General features: G+C 57.1%; 1 protein-coding gene across 2 annotated transcripts; it reads right to left on the reverse strand.

The window, feature by feature from the left end:
* Window positions 1-67: 67 nt before the first annotated feature.
* On the reverse strand, window positions 68-14013 carry CCT7 (chaperonin containing TCP1 subunit 7). 2 transcript variants are annotated; one of them, XM_039724257.1, is made up of 13 exons: window positions 13859-14013; window positions 12500-12653; window positions 10880-10986; window positions 10473-10598; window positions 9888-9940; window positions 8132-8303; window positions 6980-7144; window positions 5958-6146; window positions 5372-5469; window positions 4585-4717; window positions 2733-2939; window positions 180-440; window positions 68-97 (listed from the first exon to the last, which is right to left on the reverse strand). In XM_039724257.1, the coding sequence occupies exons 1-12, from the start codon at window positions 13862-13864 to the stop codon at window positions 210-212; spliced, it is 1641 nt and encodes a 546-aa protein (XP_039580191.1). In that variant the 5' UTR covers window positions 13865-14013; the 3' UTR covers window positions 68-97; window positions 180-209. The 2 variants fall into 2 exon arrangements, with proteins under 2 accessions (XP_039580191.1, XP_039580184.1); XM_039724250.1 differs by lacking the exon at window positions 68-97 and having other exon boundaries at window positions 119-440.
* Between the last annotated feature and the right edge of the window lie 17 nt (window positions 14014-14030).

The raw sequence follows: 14030 nt of genomic DNA on the forward strand, positions 1-14030 counted from the left end.
TGAGCAGGGGAAGGATCAGCACTGATCCCAGCGGATTTGAGGAGCTCAGTGGCTGTGGGGCTGGCAGCCCCGGGCGGGATCAGCGCTGATCCCAGGGGTTTGGGGCTCTCAGAGGTGTGGGGCTGGCAGCCCCGGGCGGGATCAGCACTGATCCCAGGGGTTTGGGGCCGATCCCAGGGGTTTGGGGCCGATCCCAGGGGCCGGGGCTCTCAGTGGTTGTGGGGCCGGGCGCGCGCGCGGCCGCGGGGCGCGGCGGCAGGCCCGCTGTCCACGCTGGAGCGCGGGTTGCGGATGGTCTCGTCCACGGACACGACGAGGCACGCGGCCTCCGAGGCCGCCGTCAGCGCGTTGATGCGCACCACGGCCGGCTCCCACACGCACGCCGAGAAATTGTCAGCTATGTCCTCGTTGGTCACGTCCACGCCGTACCACATCCCGCCCTGGGGACAGAGGGACACGTCAGTGACACAGCTGCTTGAGGGACAGAGGGACACGTCAGTGACATGGGCCGCTGAGGGACAGAGGGACAGATCGGTGCCACAGCCTGCTGAGGGACAGAGGGACACGTCAGTGACACAGCTGCTGAGGGACAGAGGGACACATCAGTGACACAGCCTGCTCTGGGGACAGGGATCAGTGCCACAGCCTGCTCTGGGGACAGGGATCAGTGCCACAGCCTGCTCTGGGGACAGGGATCAGTGCCACAGCCTGCCCTGGGGGACAGAGGGACAGGGACCACTGCCACATCCCACCCTGCATGACAGAGGAACAGGATCAGTGCCACATCCCGCTCTGGGGCACAAGGATCAGTGCCACATGCTGCCCTGGGGGACAGGGATCAGTGCCAGATTCCACTCTGAGGGACAGCGATCAGTGCCACATTCTGCTGAGGGACAGAGGGGGACAGGGATCAGTGCCATAGCCTGCCCTGAGGGACAGAGGGACACAGGGGTCAGTGCCCCATCCCACTCTGAGAGGACAGAGGGGACAAAGGGACAGGGATTGGTCACGGGGCTGTGTGGGACCTGGGGAAAGCCTGGAGGGAAGGCCAGGCAAAGGCGAAGGGAGAGGCAGGAGCCTCCCTCACATTCTGCTGTGAGGGAAAACACAAGAAATCCCGGCTGAGCAGTCTCTGCTTTCGGGGCCAGCAGTGCCTCATGAAGAGCAGGCTCCTTCCAGTCTAGGATCACAGAATCCTGAGGCTGGAAAAGCCCTCCCACACCATCCAGTCCCAGCCGTGCCCCATCCCCACCTCATGCCCAGCCCAGAGCCCTGGAGCCACCTCCAGCCTTTCCCTGGACACCTCCAGGGATGGGGGCTCCAAAGCTCCCTGGGCAGCCCCTGCCACGAAGCTGCAGAAGCCTCACAGACCTGACTCCCCCTCTGCTGCTGCCTGGGTTTGCTCCCTCATTTTGGGGGACCCCCCCGAGCCCCAGCACCAGCAGCAGGGTGAAACGTGCAGGGAATGACAGAACCCAAGGGGCAGCCTCCGAGCCCTGGAGCTGGGACCTCAACAAGAGCAGCACTCAGAACCCTCTGCCTGCAGCTCCCGTGTAAAACGCTCAGCTCAGCTGCCTCCTGCACCTGCCTCCTTTAATGTTTAACACAGCAGCTCCTCCCTGACAAGTGATGAGTTTTTAAGGAGCAAATCAGAACTCCCAGCTCAGGAAGTCACCTGACAGCTGGGATCAAAGGGAAAACAGCTCCTTTCCATTTACAGCCACTGTGCCAGGCCCACACCTGATGTGAGACAAACATGGAGTTTAATCAAAGGGGACATGGCTCCAACACGGGCTCAGCTGAGCTACACCAGCTCTGACAGGCTCCAGGGGGAACTGGGGAGAGAGCAACCACACACCCTGCCTCTGGGATGCCCGGGTGTCTTAGGCTGAAAGGTGCAGCTGGGGGTGTGTATTCTATTGCCTCCTGTCAGAGCTGGGGCAGCTCTCTCTGTTCATGGGGCAGTTTTATCCCTTCCACAGCCAGTCCTCCCTCTGGGAGATATCCTCTGTTAATGGGCCATTAATTATTAATTATCTTCTGGTCATGGCCAGTGAGTGTCCCTGCATGGCTGATAAAATTCCATCATCCCATGGAGAGATGCTCTGCCCAGGGGAGGAGCCAAGCATTCCTACCTGGATACAATCTGAGGTTTGGAACACCACAGCAGCCTCTGCCCCCTGCATTCCCAGAGGAGCAGCTTTCTCCTGCCCTGCATTCCCAGAGGAGCAGCTTTCTCCTGCCCTGCATTCCCAGAGGAGCAGCTTTCTCCTGCCCTGCATTCCCAGAGGAGCAGCTTTCTCCTGCCCTGCATTCCCACAGGAGCAGCTTTCTCCTGCCCTGCATTCCCACAGGAACACCAGGCCCATCTCCAGCAGCCCTGGAGCTGCAGAGGAAAACTCCCCCCTTGTGCAGGATCCCTGCTCCAGCAGAAGCACAGCTGGCACTGCAGGAGGGCTGAGCCCCCATGGGATGGGGCTGTGCCACCACCCTGACCCACAGGGGCAGCTCCTGCTCTGACTCTGGCAGTGCTGTTTTTGTACTATTGCATTTGTATTTCTAATTTCCCTAGCAAAGAACTGTTATTCCTGTTCCCATATCTTTGCCTGAGAGCCCCTTAATTTCAAAATGACAATAATTTGGAGGGAGGGGGTTTGCATTTCCCATTTCAGGGCAGCTCCTGCCTTCCTCAGCAGCCACCCGGCCTTTCGAAGCACGGCCCCGTGCCCTACCTGGGCGTGCTTGGCGCGCAGCTTGTTGAGGATGTTGGTGGCGTCGAAGCCGGCGTTGTCGCACAGCTGCCGGGGGATGATCTCCAGGGCCTTGGCGTAGGCGCCGATCAGCAGCTGCTGCTTGCCCGGGATGGTGCGCGAGTAGTCCCGCAGGAACTTGGACAGCTCCATCTCGATGGCGCCGCCGCCCGCCACCACCGAGTCGTTCTGCATGGGGCACAGCACAGGGGCTGTCGGGGTGCTGCAGCCCTGCAGGCAGGGCACTGCACAGCCCATGGCAATGCACAGCCCTGCAGGCACAGCATTGCACAGCCCTGCAGGCATGGCAAACCACAGCCCATGGCACTGCACAGCCCTGCAGGCATGGCACTGCAGGGTGCTGCAGCCCTGCAGGCACAGCACTGCACAGCCCATGGCACTGCACAGCCCTGCAGGCACTGCACAGCCCAGGGCACTGCACAGCCCTGCAGGCACGGCACTGCACAGCCCATGGCAATGCACAGCCGATGGCCCCATGGCACTGCACAGCCCATGGCACTGCAGAGCCCTGCAGGCACGGCATTGCACAGCCCATGGCAATGCACAGCCCTGCAGGCATGGCAAACCACAGCCCTGCCAGCCCCAGCCCACAGCATTGCACAGCCCTGCAGGCATGGCAAACCACAGCTCTGCCAGCCCCAGCCCACAGCACTGCACAGCCCTGCAGGCGTGGCAAACCACAGCCCATGGCACTGCACAGCCCTGCCAGCCCATGGCAAACCACAGCCCTGCAGGCATGGCAAACCACAGCTCTGCCAGCCCATGGCAATTCCCAGCCCTCCCAGCCCATGGCACTGCACAGCCCTGCCAGCCCCAGCCCATGGCAAACCACAGCCCTGCAGGCATGGCAAACCACAGCTCTGCCAGCCCATGGCACTGCACAGCCCTGCCAGCCCCAGCCCATGGCAAACCACAGCCCTGCAGGCATGGCAAACCACAGCTCTGCCAGCCCATGGCACTGCACAGCCCTGCCAGCCCCAGCCCTGGTGCTGCTGTCCCTGGGACTGTCTGCCAGCAGCAGCAGGGACACACCAAGAACCTGCAGTGGCAGCTCCAGCAGCACAGCCCAGCTGTGCACAAGAGAAAGGGTGGTTTGGGGACGCTACACCCAAAGGGAGGGATGGCAGCTCACAGCCAACTCGGGCCAGGGAAACTTCCTCACTCTCATAAAGCATCCAAAATTAAAGAGATTGGCTGCAGCACCTTGCAGCTCAGTTCTGCTGCTTTTCCAGGAAAGAGATCAGGATGTCCTTTCTAAAAGCAACAACTCCAAAACTCCTGACATGCTTCTCCACAGCCTCTCAGGACATGCAGCCTCAGGGCTGCTTTTAACCAGAAGCTCTTCCTACAGTGACACGTTCTCGTGTAACCCAGAGCTTGGCAGCATCACCCAGGATCAAACACACGTCCAGAGAGGCCTTGGACTTCTCCTGGTGCCCCCAGCCTGCCCTCAGAGCCACGGGACTGTCATGCCCTCAGACTGGGCACAGGGGTCAAGTGGCTCTATGGCATGGACACACATGTGCCATCAATCTGCTGTTCCATCTCCGGAAGGTCCACCCAGCACAGCCAGGAGATCGTTCCCTTTAGGATGGAGCAAACATGAGGGACAGCTGCACAGAAGTGCAGGTGAAGCCCAGGCATGCCTGGAGAGCAGCTGCAAACGCTGCCAGAGCCACACTGAGCTGGCCAAGCAGCTGCACTCGAGGGAACCCACGAGATGTGCTCACTGTGCAGAGCCCCCAGCCAAGCCCTGGTGTGTGAGAGGTGCCCAGCAGCCCTGGCAGGGCAGGGCAGGGCAGGCAGGGCTCACCTTGATGGCCCTCCTGACGATCATGATGGCGTCGTGCAGGGAGCGCTCCGTCTCCTCCATGAACTGCTCGGCGCCCCCGCGCAGGATGATGGTGCACGTCTTGGCCTTGGGGCAGCCCGTGAAGAAGTTGTACCTGCCACGGGGAGGGTGTGGCATGGGGGAGCTGCTGCTGGATGGGCAGTGTGGCACACAGCCAGCCCTGCAGCCGCGGCCCCCTCGCAGCCCCAGCGCATCCTGGGCTCAGGAGAGCAGGGCCAGGGAACACGGAAGTGACATTCCAGATAATCCAGGAAAATCCGTTCTCTTCCTGCTGCCAGGGATCCACACTGAACTGGTGATCCCAGTTTGCATTTGGCAGGAGCACAGACGACAGCAGCCAGCTGCAAACAGGACTGGAAGGACCCCAGTGTACCATCCCCAGCTTCTCCTGCACTGACAGGGAAGCGTCAAGCTGGAACATCACAGAAGTGCCACAATCAACCCCAAAATGTGATGGTTTTCTATTGCAAATGCAACAATACCACTGGCCTTTTTACAAGGCACTGCAGCATAAATGTTTTTTAAAAGCTTTTATAAGAGGTAGGATCTTAATGAAATTTTGCTCCTGCCCCCTCCCTCAGCCTCAAACAGCAGCTTCTGGCTACAATAACATATACATTTTGTAACAACCTTCTTTTCCTCTCAACAGCTTGAGAGATGTTGACCCTGCCAACACTTTGACCCCAACTTTTCCACCTACTATGACAATGGTTGCACAGCACCACAGGTTTGCAGCTGGTGTTGTTACCTCTCTCCCCCAATCTGGGTCTCCTCAAAGAGCTCACAGCGGCCCAGCACATCATCCGACAGGGCATTGACACTGGTCTGGATGGATCCCCCACAGGCCTGCAGGGAATGGGGACAAACATGGAATTACCACTGCTGACAACCCACACCAACCTCCCAGCAGGCTCCACTCTTCAGGGACAGCCCAGCTGTTGAGCTGGTGCAAACCCATCCTGCAGATTCAGGAAAACCCTTCTCCCTCCCTCCCCTCTCATGGAGCCAGGCCAACCCTCAACAGCAAAATAAGTTCATGCAGCTTCAAGGTGCTGACTCACAGGCTCCAGAGCCCAGGAGATACACAAAAAAAACTCAGGAAAAAACCTACTCATGATGGAAAAGAGAAGAACTCAGGAAAATAGACCTCTACTGATGCACTGATCAGATCTTTGTATGTAACACCAGGGTGTGACTGCTCACCCAGCAGGGAACAGCCCTGTCCTTTCAAACCCCTGTGAGGAGCAGTGCCATCAGCGAGCAGCTGTTTGGGAATGCCCAGCCTGGGCTGTCAGAACCTTGCCAAGGCTTTCCTCCAAGCCAGGGGAGCTCACCATCATGGTCCTCTTGAGATCCTCCTCGGGGACGCGGCCGGCACAGAACATGTCCCTGTCTGCAAAGTACTGGGTGGCCACATCCCCAATGGGCAGCTTGGACAGCACCACCTTGGCTCCTGACTTGTGGATTTTGTCCAGTTTGTCATACAGGATGTTCCACTCTGCGTCCACGATGGCCTGGTAGTCCTGGCAGAGGACAGAGAGGTGTTCTGTGCCAGGGGATGGCCCAGGTGCAGCCCTGGCACAGAGTCTCGAGGGCCCTGCTCCACGGCACTGCCCAAAAGGCTCCTTCAACCCCAGGAGCCCTTGCAGCACTCTGGGCACTGCTGCATGAGCTGTCCCTGCAAGGCCACTTGTCAGCCCCAAGGCAGTCACCCCAGAGCTGGTGGCCCAGCACAGCTGGGGCACAGTGACAGCTCACCAACGTGTCCTGACCCTGCTGTGCTTCCCAGCCTGCTGGAGCCCCATTCCCAGGGCAGCACAGCCCACCAGGTGTTTCCAAAGGTGAAGGATGGGCAGAAGGCAAACTCATTTATCATGGAATGGTTTGGGTGGGAAGGAACCTTTAAAGGTCATCCAGTGCCACCCTCTGCCACAGGCAGGGACACCTTCTGCCATCCCAGGCTGCTCCCAGCCCCAATGTCCAACCTGGCCTGGGGCACTGCCAGGGATCCAGGGGCAGCCACAGCCAATCTGGGAATTCCAGCCCAGCCCCTGCCCACCCTCCCAGCCAGCAATTCCTTGCCAAGATCCCAGCCCAATCTCCCCTTGGCCAGTGGCAGCCATTCCCTGTGTCCTGTCCCTCTGTCCCTTGTCCCCAGTCCCTCTGCAGCTCTCCTGGAGTCCCTCCAGGGACTCTGAGCATTCCCTGGAATTTTCCCTTCTCCAGGGGAACATTCCCAGCTCTCCAGCCTGGCTCCAGCCCTCTCAGCATCTCTGGCCCTGCCAGAGATGTGTCACAGGGATGAGGAAGTGTCACAGGGATGAGGAAGCAGGCCAGGCTCCCCTGGGGCTCTTACCTCCACCGTGTTCACTCTGACCTCAGCGTTGTCCTTCTCAGCTTTGAGCTCCAGCTCCACGTTGAGCAGGGCGATTTTGGGGGACTGGTACTTCTTGGGCTGCATCTCAAACCCAGCGTAGGAGAAGGTTTTCTTAAAGGCAACTCCAGCCACCAGCTGTGAGTCCTGGAACGCAGGGATCTGCCTCAGGCTCAGCCCCCAAGGCTTTCTGCACAGGGTTAATAACAACTCCCCCAGGACACTCCCTGCTCCCAGAGGCCTCATTTACAAAGCCTTCCCAGCACTGTCTCCTTTGATTAACCCACTTTCAGAGGAAATAAGCAGCAAGGATTTCTTTCAGCTCACAAAAGCAGCTTTCTCTCTATCCTTCAAAACTCCACAGCCAAGAATTCCTCACAGAATCTAAAAACCAAGGAATGGAGCAACCAGTTCCCTCCCTGATCTCTCTCCCATTCCTCCCCTTTGAACTTTTGGGTATTTCTCATCCACAGCCCCACTGGGGGATGGCTTTTGCTCTGGTTTGTCTTTCCAAGTTCCATCACCACCTCCTGGATTTTCTGCAGCAGGACAGTCCTGTCCAACACCATTCCCTGGCATGAGCTCCTCAATTTCCTGGGTGAAGAAACCAGGATCTGAATCTCCCTCTCCACAGGGGCTGTCCCTCAGCCAGGATCAATCCCCTACCCCATATCCAGGTGCAGTCCCACACACAACAGGTTCTCCAGCACTGAGGCATAAACCACACATCCCACCTGCCCTGCCCACCACTAAATCAGCTCCATGAGGTTTGCCTTGCATTTTTCCCAACCCAGTAATCCTACATGCAACCAGGAGTTTTAGATCCAGAACAAAGACTTCCCACCAAAAAAAACCAAAACAAAACAAAAAATTATTTATGGAGAGATAGATGGAATTTTATCAGTAACAACTTTTGCTGCACTGAGGTGAAGAGTGTGTTTAGCCCAAAACCCAGAAATTCTGCCTATGGAAAAGAAACCCTGCTAAGCTTCCTCCTCAGACCAACAGCTTTGTTCCACTTTGGGAATTCCCCAACAGGCACTGTCAAGCCAGGCTGCACTTCTGCTAGAGCCAAGGCACCATCAGAGCTGGGATCCCTGTCTCCCACCCCTTCAGGAAGGCTCCAGCACTTACCTCCAAAGCTCCTCCTTGCACCTTCTTTATCCCGATCATCTTGAGCTGCAACAAGTCATCCAACATCATCACAGCATCTACAACCATCTTGGAGAAAAACTCCTTGCTCTGGGAGATGAGCTTGGAGCTCAGGGCTGTAGCTGCACACTTTTCCAGGAGACTCCTCTGCTCACTGCAGAAAGGGAAAGGAAAAACAAAGGTTTGGTCACCCTGCCAGACCTTCTCACAAGCCCCAAACACCATATGTGGCTTTGTTAATCACAGGTTTAACCTGAAAAATATCTTTAGGATCATTCAGTCCATCACTGCCAAGGCCACCACTGCCCCTGTCCCCAAGTGCCACAGCCACAGGGCTCTGAAATCCCCCAGGGATGGGCACTCCACCCCTGCCCTTTCCATCAGGAATGTCCCCAGTGCCCACCCTGAGGCTCCCCTGGGGCCATTCCCTCTGCTCCTGTCCCTGTTCCCTGGAGCAGAGCCCGACCCCCCCGGCTGTCCCCTCCTGGCAGGAGCTGTGCAGAGCCACAAGGGCCCCTGAGCCTCCTCTGCTCCAGGCTGAGCCCCTTCCCAGCTCCCTCAGGGATTCTGCAGCCCCTTCCCAGCTCCTTCAGGGATTCTGCAGCCCCTTCCCAGCTCCTTCAGGGATTCTGCAGCCCCTTCCCAGCTCCTTCAGGGATTCTGCAGCCCCTTCCCAGCTCCCTCAGGGATTCTGCAGCCCCTTCCCAGCTCCCTCAGGGATTCTGCAGCCCCTTCCCAGCTCCCTCAGGAATTCTCCAGCCCTTCCCAGCTCTGCTCCCTGCCCTGGCCACGCTTCAGCCCCTCAGGGTCTGTCTTGTCATGAAGGGTCCAAAATCCCCTCTGGCAGAGGCAAAGATCAGCTCCCCCTGTTCATGGGGAGAACAAGGCACAAACCCCAGACTGACAAATCCCAGTCTCCTTTTCAGAGCTCAAGCATCAGCCCAGCACGAGGCTGATCAGCTCTCATGCACCTAAAATCAGAAAAGAGCATGTGCTCTCCTTCATCCTGAGGCAGGAAGATGTTTCTGAAACCCTCTAAAGGCAGCACATCCCCTGAACTACTAACTCAGGTAGTACCTGTGCAGCAGTGGGTGACACAGGGAGATGTGGATCCAGCTGCCAGGCTCTGTCCCCTTTGGGAACCACTCCATTTCTCATCACAAGGCCACATTTGGTTTTTTTTTTCGCAGCAATTTTTAAAATTAGGTTTGGACAACTCATTTTGGTTTATTCAAGAAATGCTTATGAAGTTGAAATACTTCCAATTAACTGCAGGTATCAGCAAGGTCAAGTGGACATGAGCTTAAAATCCAGGGAGAAAAGAACTCCAGCACTTCAGCTCAGCTGAAGGGATCACTGCTATGAGCTATCTACCTTGGTGTGTGACAGCTAAAAGGGGATCTGATCCTCAGGGAACTGCTGAGATTTAACACTGCCACTGACTGCAGCAAGAGCTCCAAGGCTCCACCCTGCAAAAAAGAAATCAGGCCACTTCTTTTGGTGCCCAGCTTCCTCCATGAGCACTGGGACACTGCCCTACATCATCCCTGCACCAGGTGGGAGCACAGCACTGCCCTGGAGGAGCAGGAAATTCCAGGGAAACTGGAATAACCCCCTTGGGGGGCTGCAGCTCCAGGTCCCACTGGAGATGTCAGCCAGAGCACAGAACCCAGGAGCACCCTCACAGCAGCCAGCTGGGGCCCAGAACACAACCAGGTCACCTCCAAAGGAAACTTACTCTTTATCCTCCTTCTTCACGGAGACAGCGATGTCTTTGATCTTGTTCACAGCCTGGCAAAAAGGCAACAGCTGCATTAATGATTTATGCTCCCGAGCTGCTGAGACCTCCAACCCCCTCTTTGTATTTTATCTTTTGTTCTCTGCACCGACGTCACTGAAGTTCCAAGTGCTTAAGTTATTCCACCCCTGCCAGTGCAGTAATTCCAAGGAATACACCAATACATGAGGAGTGGGAGGAAGCTCAGAGCTGCTCTGCTGCTTCTGTCTTCAGCAGAGACCCCGGGAATCAAAGGGCTATTGAGGAGTGAACCTCCAAAAATCAGCTTAATGGGACCAACAGGCTCCAGGAGACACACAGGTTACTACGAAGCAGAAAACAGGAGGAGCAGGAGAAGGGGAAACGAGTTTTTACATTTCTTCCTTGGAAAAAACCCAAAGGAGGTGACAGCACTGCAGAGGTAACAGCAAGCCTGGCACAGAGAGGCAGTGCTGCTGGCAGGGGGGCAGCAGGAGATGGCTGCTGGCCCTCCCCAGGCCCATTCCCAGGGTGCCCTGGCAGGCTGTCTGTCCTGCCGTGCCTCACCAGCTGCGTGGCCGTGCGGAAGGCGCGGATGATGATCTGGGGGTGCAGCCCCTCCTCCACGTAGGGCTTCACCTGCTTCAGGAACTCAGCTGCCAGCAGGGTCACGGATGTGGTGCCATCACCCACCTGCAGGGACAGGGGACACTGTCACCCCCACGCTGCAGACACTGCCTGAGAGCAGCTGCAAAAGCTCTCCAGAGCTTCCAGGGAAAGCAGAGCTCAGGATTTTCTCCGTTCACAGATTTGTGGCTGAATTCCTCAGTGATTCAGAGTGGTCTGGGTGGGAAGAGCAGAATAAACCCCAGCAGCCCAAGATCAATTCCCAGCAGCCAACACTGAGCCCAGGGCAGCACTGCCTCTCAGGCTGCCCCGTGTTCCACCCCAGCACAGCCAGGCTCCCGTCCCACCTCGGCATCCTGGGACTTGGCGATGTCCACCAGGGTCTTCGCAGCAGGGTGGACAACGTCCAGCAGCTTCAGGATGGTGGCCCCGTCGTTGGAGATGGTGGCTTTGCCTGGGGGGCACGGAGGAAAAGAAGTTAAAGGCAGCTTTACACGAGCAGGGGCAAAGCCATGTCTCTGGGGGCTCTCAGGAGATCTCAGCAGGTTCCCCTGCTCCCCCAGAACTGAGTCCTGTCAGCCCACTGTGGAGCAGGTCCAGTGAGGTCAGTCTGAGAGCAGAACAACTTTCCACACCAACAAGGTTTGGAATTCATTTCCATCTTCTCAAAGGCCTCTCCAGACAGATAAAACCATATTCTAGTCTGAGATTCTCATGAAGAAAGAGCTTAGAAATCATATCAGTTATCATAGGAGGACTTTAAATGCAATTATCCTTTTGAACAAGGATTTACTACAGTTCCTATCTGTAAAAATTATTTAAAGGATTCTTACATTTTCACTCCACCCTTCAGGAACAAAAATAGTAATTAATTAGTTCAATGACTTCATACAAGTCTTTTTAGAGTGGTGGCAAAGCTAATCTCTTAAATCACACTCAAAAAAAAAAAGATTAAAAATCAACCCAGGAACATCTACTGACCTCACACCTTAACACTCAGCCACAACTGCTGAGTAACTCCAGAGGAATCACGAGCCTCATTTAAAAACAGACATGACCAAAAATACCTGAAGGCAGGTTCAAGCCTCTCTGCTTCTGTCTGGCACAGACTTACACTGGATGTATCCAAGTGATGCCTTAGGTTTTAATTTTGTATTTTTCACATTCTGTGCTGCTTTAGTGTGTGGGTCTGAGCTTTACATGAGGGGATGCTGAGCTCTCTGCACAGAGCAGGGAGACAAAACAATTCCTGCTCCAGCTGGGATCAAGGACAAAGGATCCAAATCTCAGGCCCAAGAGCACAAACAACAGCAGAATGAAGAGAAAAAAAAACAGGATAAGACTACAACCTAAAGCTGGGATTGGACACTGAACTGCAATGTGCACATGGAGCAGAGCTGAGCCCAGGGAGAGACCCCGGGATCATCGTGCATTTTGGGACCATTTGGGTTCATCTTGGGACCATTTTGGTTTCATCTTGGGTTCATCCTGGGTTCATTTTGGGACCATTTGGGTTCACCTTGGGTTCATTTTGGGACCATTTTGGGTTCATCTTGGGTTCATTTTGGGACAATTTTGGGTTCACCTTGGGTTCATTTTGGGACCATTTTGGTTCCCCTTGGGTACATTTTGGGACCATTTGGGTTCACCTTGGGTGCAGCCCTGGCTGGGCTCTTGTGCTGCCCAAGGTGGATCCATGGAGGAGATCCTTTGAATAAATCCCTGCTTTATCCTGTAACTCTGTCTGGTCTCTGTTCCAGCTCAGCCCTCCCAAGGCATCCCACCCCCTGGCTGTGCATCCCCGCAGGTGCCCTGGGGAGCAATCAGAATCCTCAGGCTGGACTGGCAACCGTCCTGCCTCCTCCAGGGGACACGGGGTGCTGTGGTGACCCCGAGGCAGAGCTGCAGCTCGGCAGGGCTGCCCCAGCAGGCGGGTGGCCCCAGCTGGCAGGAGCAGCGGGCCGTACCGCGGTCGTCCACGATGAGCTTGTCCATGCCGCGCGGGCCCAGCGTGGTGCGCACGGCCTCGGCGATCACCTGGCACGCGTTGATGTTGCTGACCAGCTGCGGGATGCCCTGCGAGGTGTCCGTGCCCTCCTTCAGCAGGATAACCGGCGTGGGCTGCGGGCAGGAGCACAGCACAGCTGTTAGCCTGGCACCCACAGCCCAGAAGGCAGGAGCGTGAGGAAAAAGGCCAAAAGCACAGATTCATTGTAATTCCTGTGGCCCGCACCACCCAGCTGCTGTCCACTGCTCCCACAGCACTGGGAATTCACAACCAGCACAGGCCCAGGGACACACAGAACTGTCCCAAAAATAACGGGGCAGAACCACTGAGGTTCTGATCTGATGCTGGCCTGGAGGAGACAGAACATGCAGGAATCACAGAGACAGTGAGGAACCAAACAAATCTGGGTGGTGAGAGCACCAGAGCAGCTGTGGCTGCCCCTGCATCCCTGGCAGTGCCCAGGCCAGGCTGGACACTGGGGCTGGAGCACCTGGGACACTGGGAGGTGTCCCTGCCATGGCAGGGGTGGCACTGGGTGGGATTTGGGGTCCCTTCCAACCCAAACCATTCCAGGAGTGCTGCAACCATCCCACAGGCAGAGCCCAAACACTGCCCAAATTTGGGATGCACTGGCACAGAACAGCTCCCAGCAGGCCCAGAGCAGAACTGAGCTGTGCTTGGTGCACTGAGGAGTCACAGGCACAAGAAAAGGAGCTACGCAGAGGGGTCAGTGACGGGCACAAAGAGCATCCTTGGGCTCTGGAGCATCTCTCCTATGAGGACAGACTGCAGGAGCTGGGCCTAGGCTGCAGAAGGGAAGGCTGAGAGGGATCCCATCAATCCATACAAACCTCTCCGAGGCGGTGCCAAAAGGTTGGTGCCAGACTTTTTGGTGATGCCCAGTAACAGGACATCAATTAAAACACAGCAAGTTTCACCTCAACATGAGGAAGAACTTCTTGCCAGGGAGGGTGACAGAGCCCCGGGGCAGCTGCACAGGGAGGGCCTGGAGTCATCCCAAAACGTCCCCGTGTCACCTGTCCCAGTGACCCTGCCCGGGCAGGGGGCTGAACAGTGATCTCCCACCCTATTCTGTGATCCCTGAAACCCGGAGATTGTGCGGAAGAGAACGCACAGCTTTCCTCCACACCCAGCAGGGCAGGAACCCCGAGGGAAAAGCACCCGTTTGTCCCGGGGGCAGTCAGGCTGGACACAGCTCCGGCACCACCGCGGGGCCGGGCGGGGCCGGGCGGAGCGGGCCGCGGGCACGGGGCGGATGGCGGCGGATGGCGGCGGATGGCGCGGGGCGCTCACTCACCATCATCCTGGCGGCGGCTGGCTCCCGGCCCCACAATGCACCGCGCACGCCCAGAACCTTCCCGGGGGCGGGCCGGGGAGGGAGCACTATTTGGCAGGCAGGGAAGAGGGCGCGCAGCGCGGGGAAACGGAATAGAGCACTATTTGGCAGCGAGCGCCGCGGTGACAGCCAG

The sequence above is a fragment of the Passer montanus genome, unplaced genomic scaffold, assembly GCF_014805655.1.
Source record: "Passer montanus isolate IOZ18808 unplaced genomic scaffold, ASM1480565v1 scaffold109, whole genome shotgun sequence".
In the NCBI taxonomy this organism is placed as follows: Eukaryota; Metazoa; Chordata; class Aves; order Passeriformes; family Passeridae; genus Passer; species Passer montanus.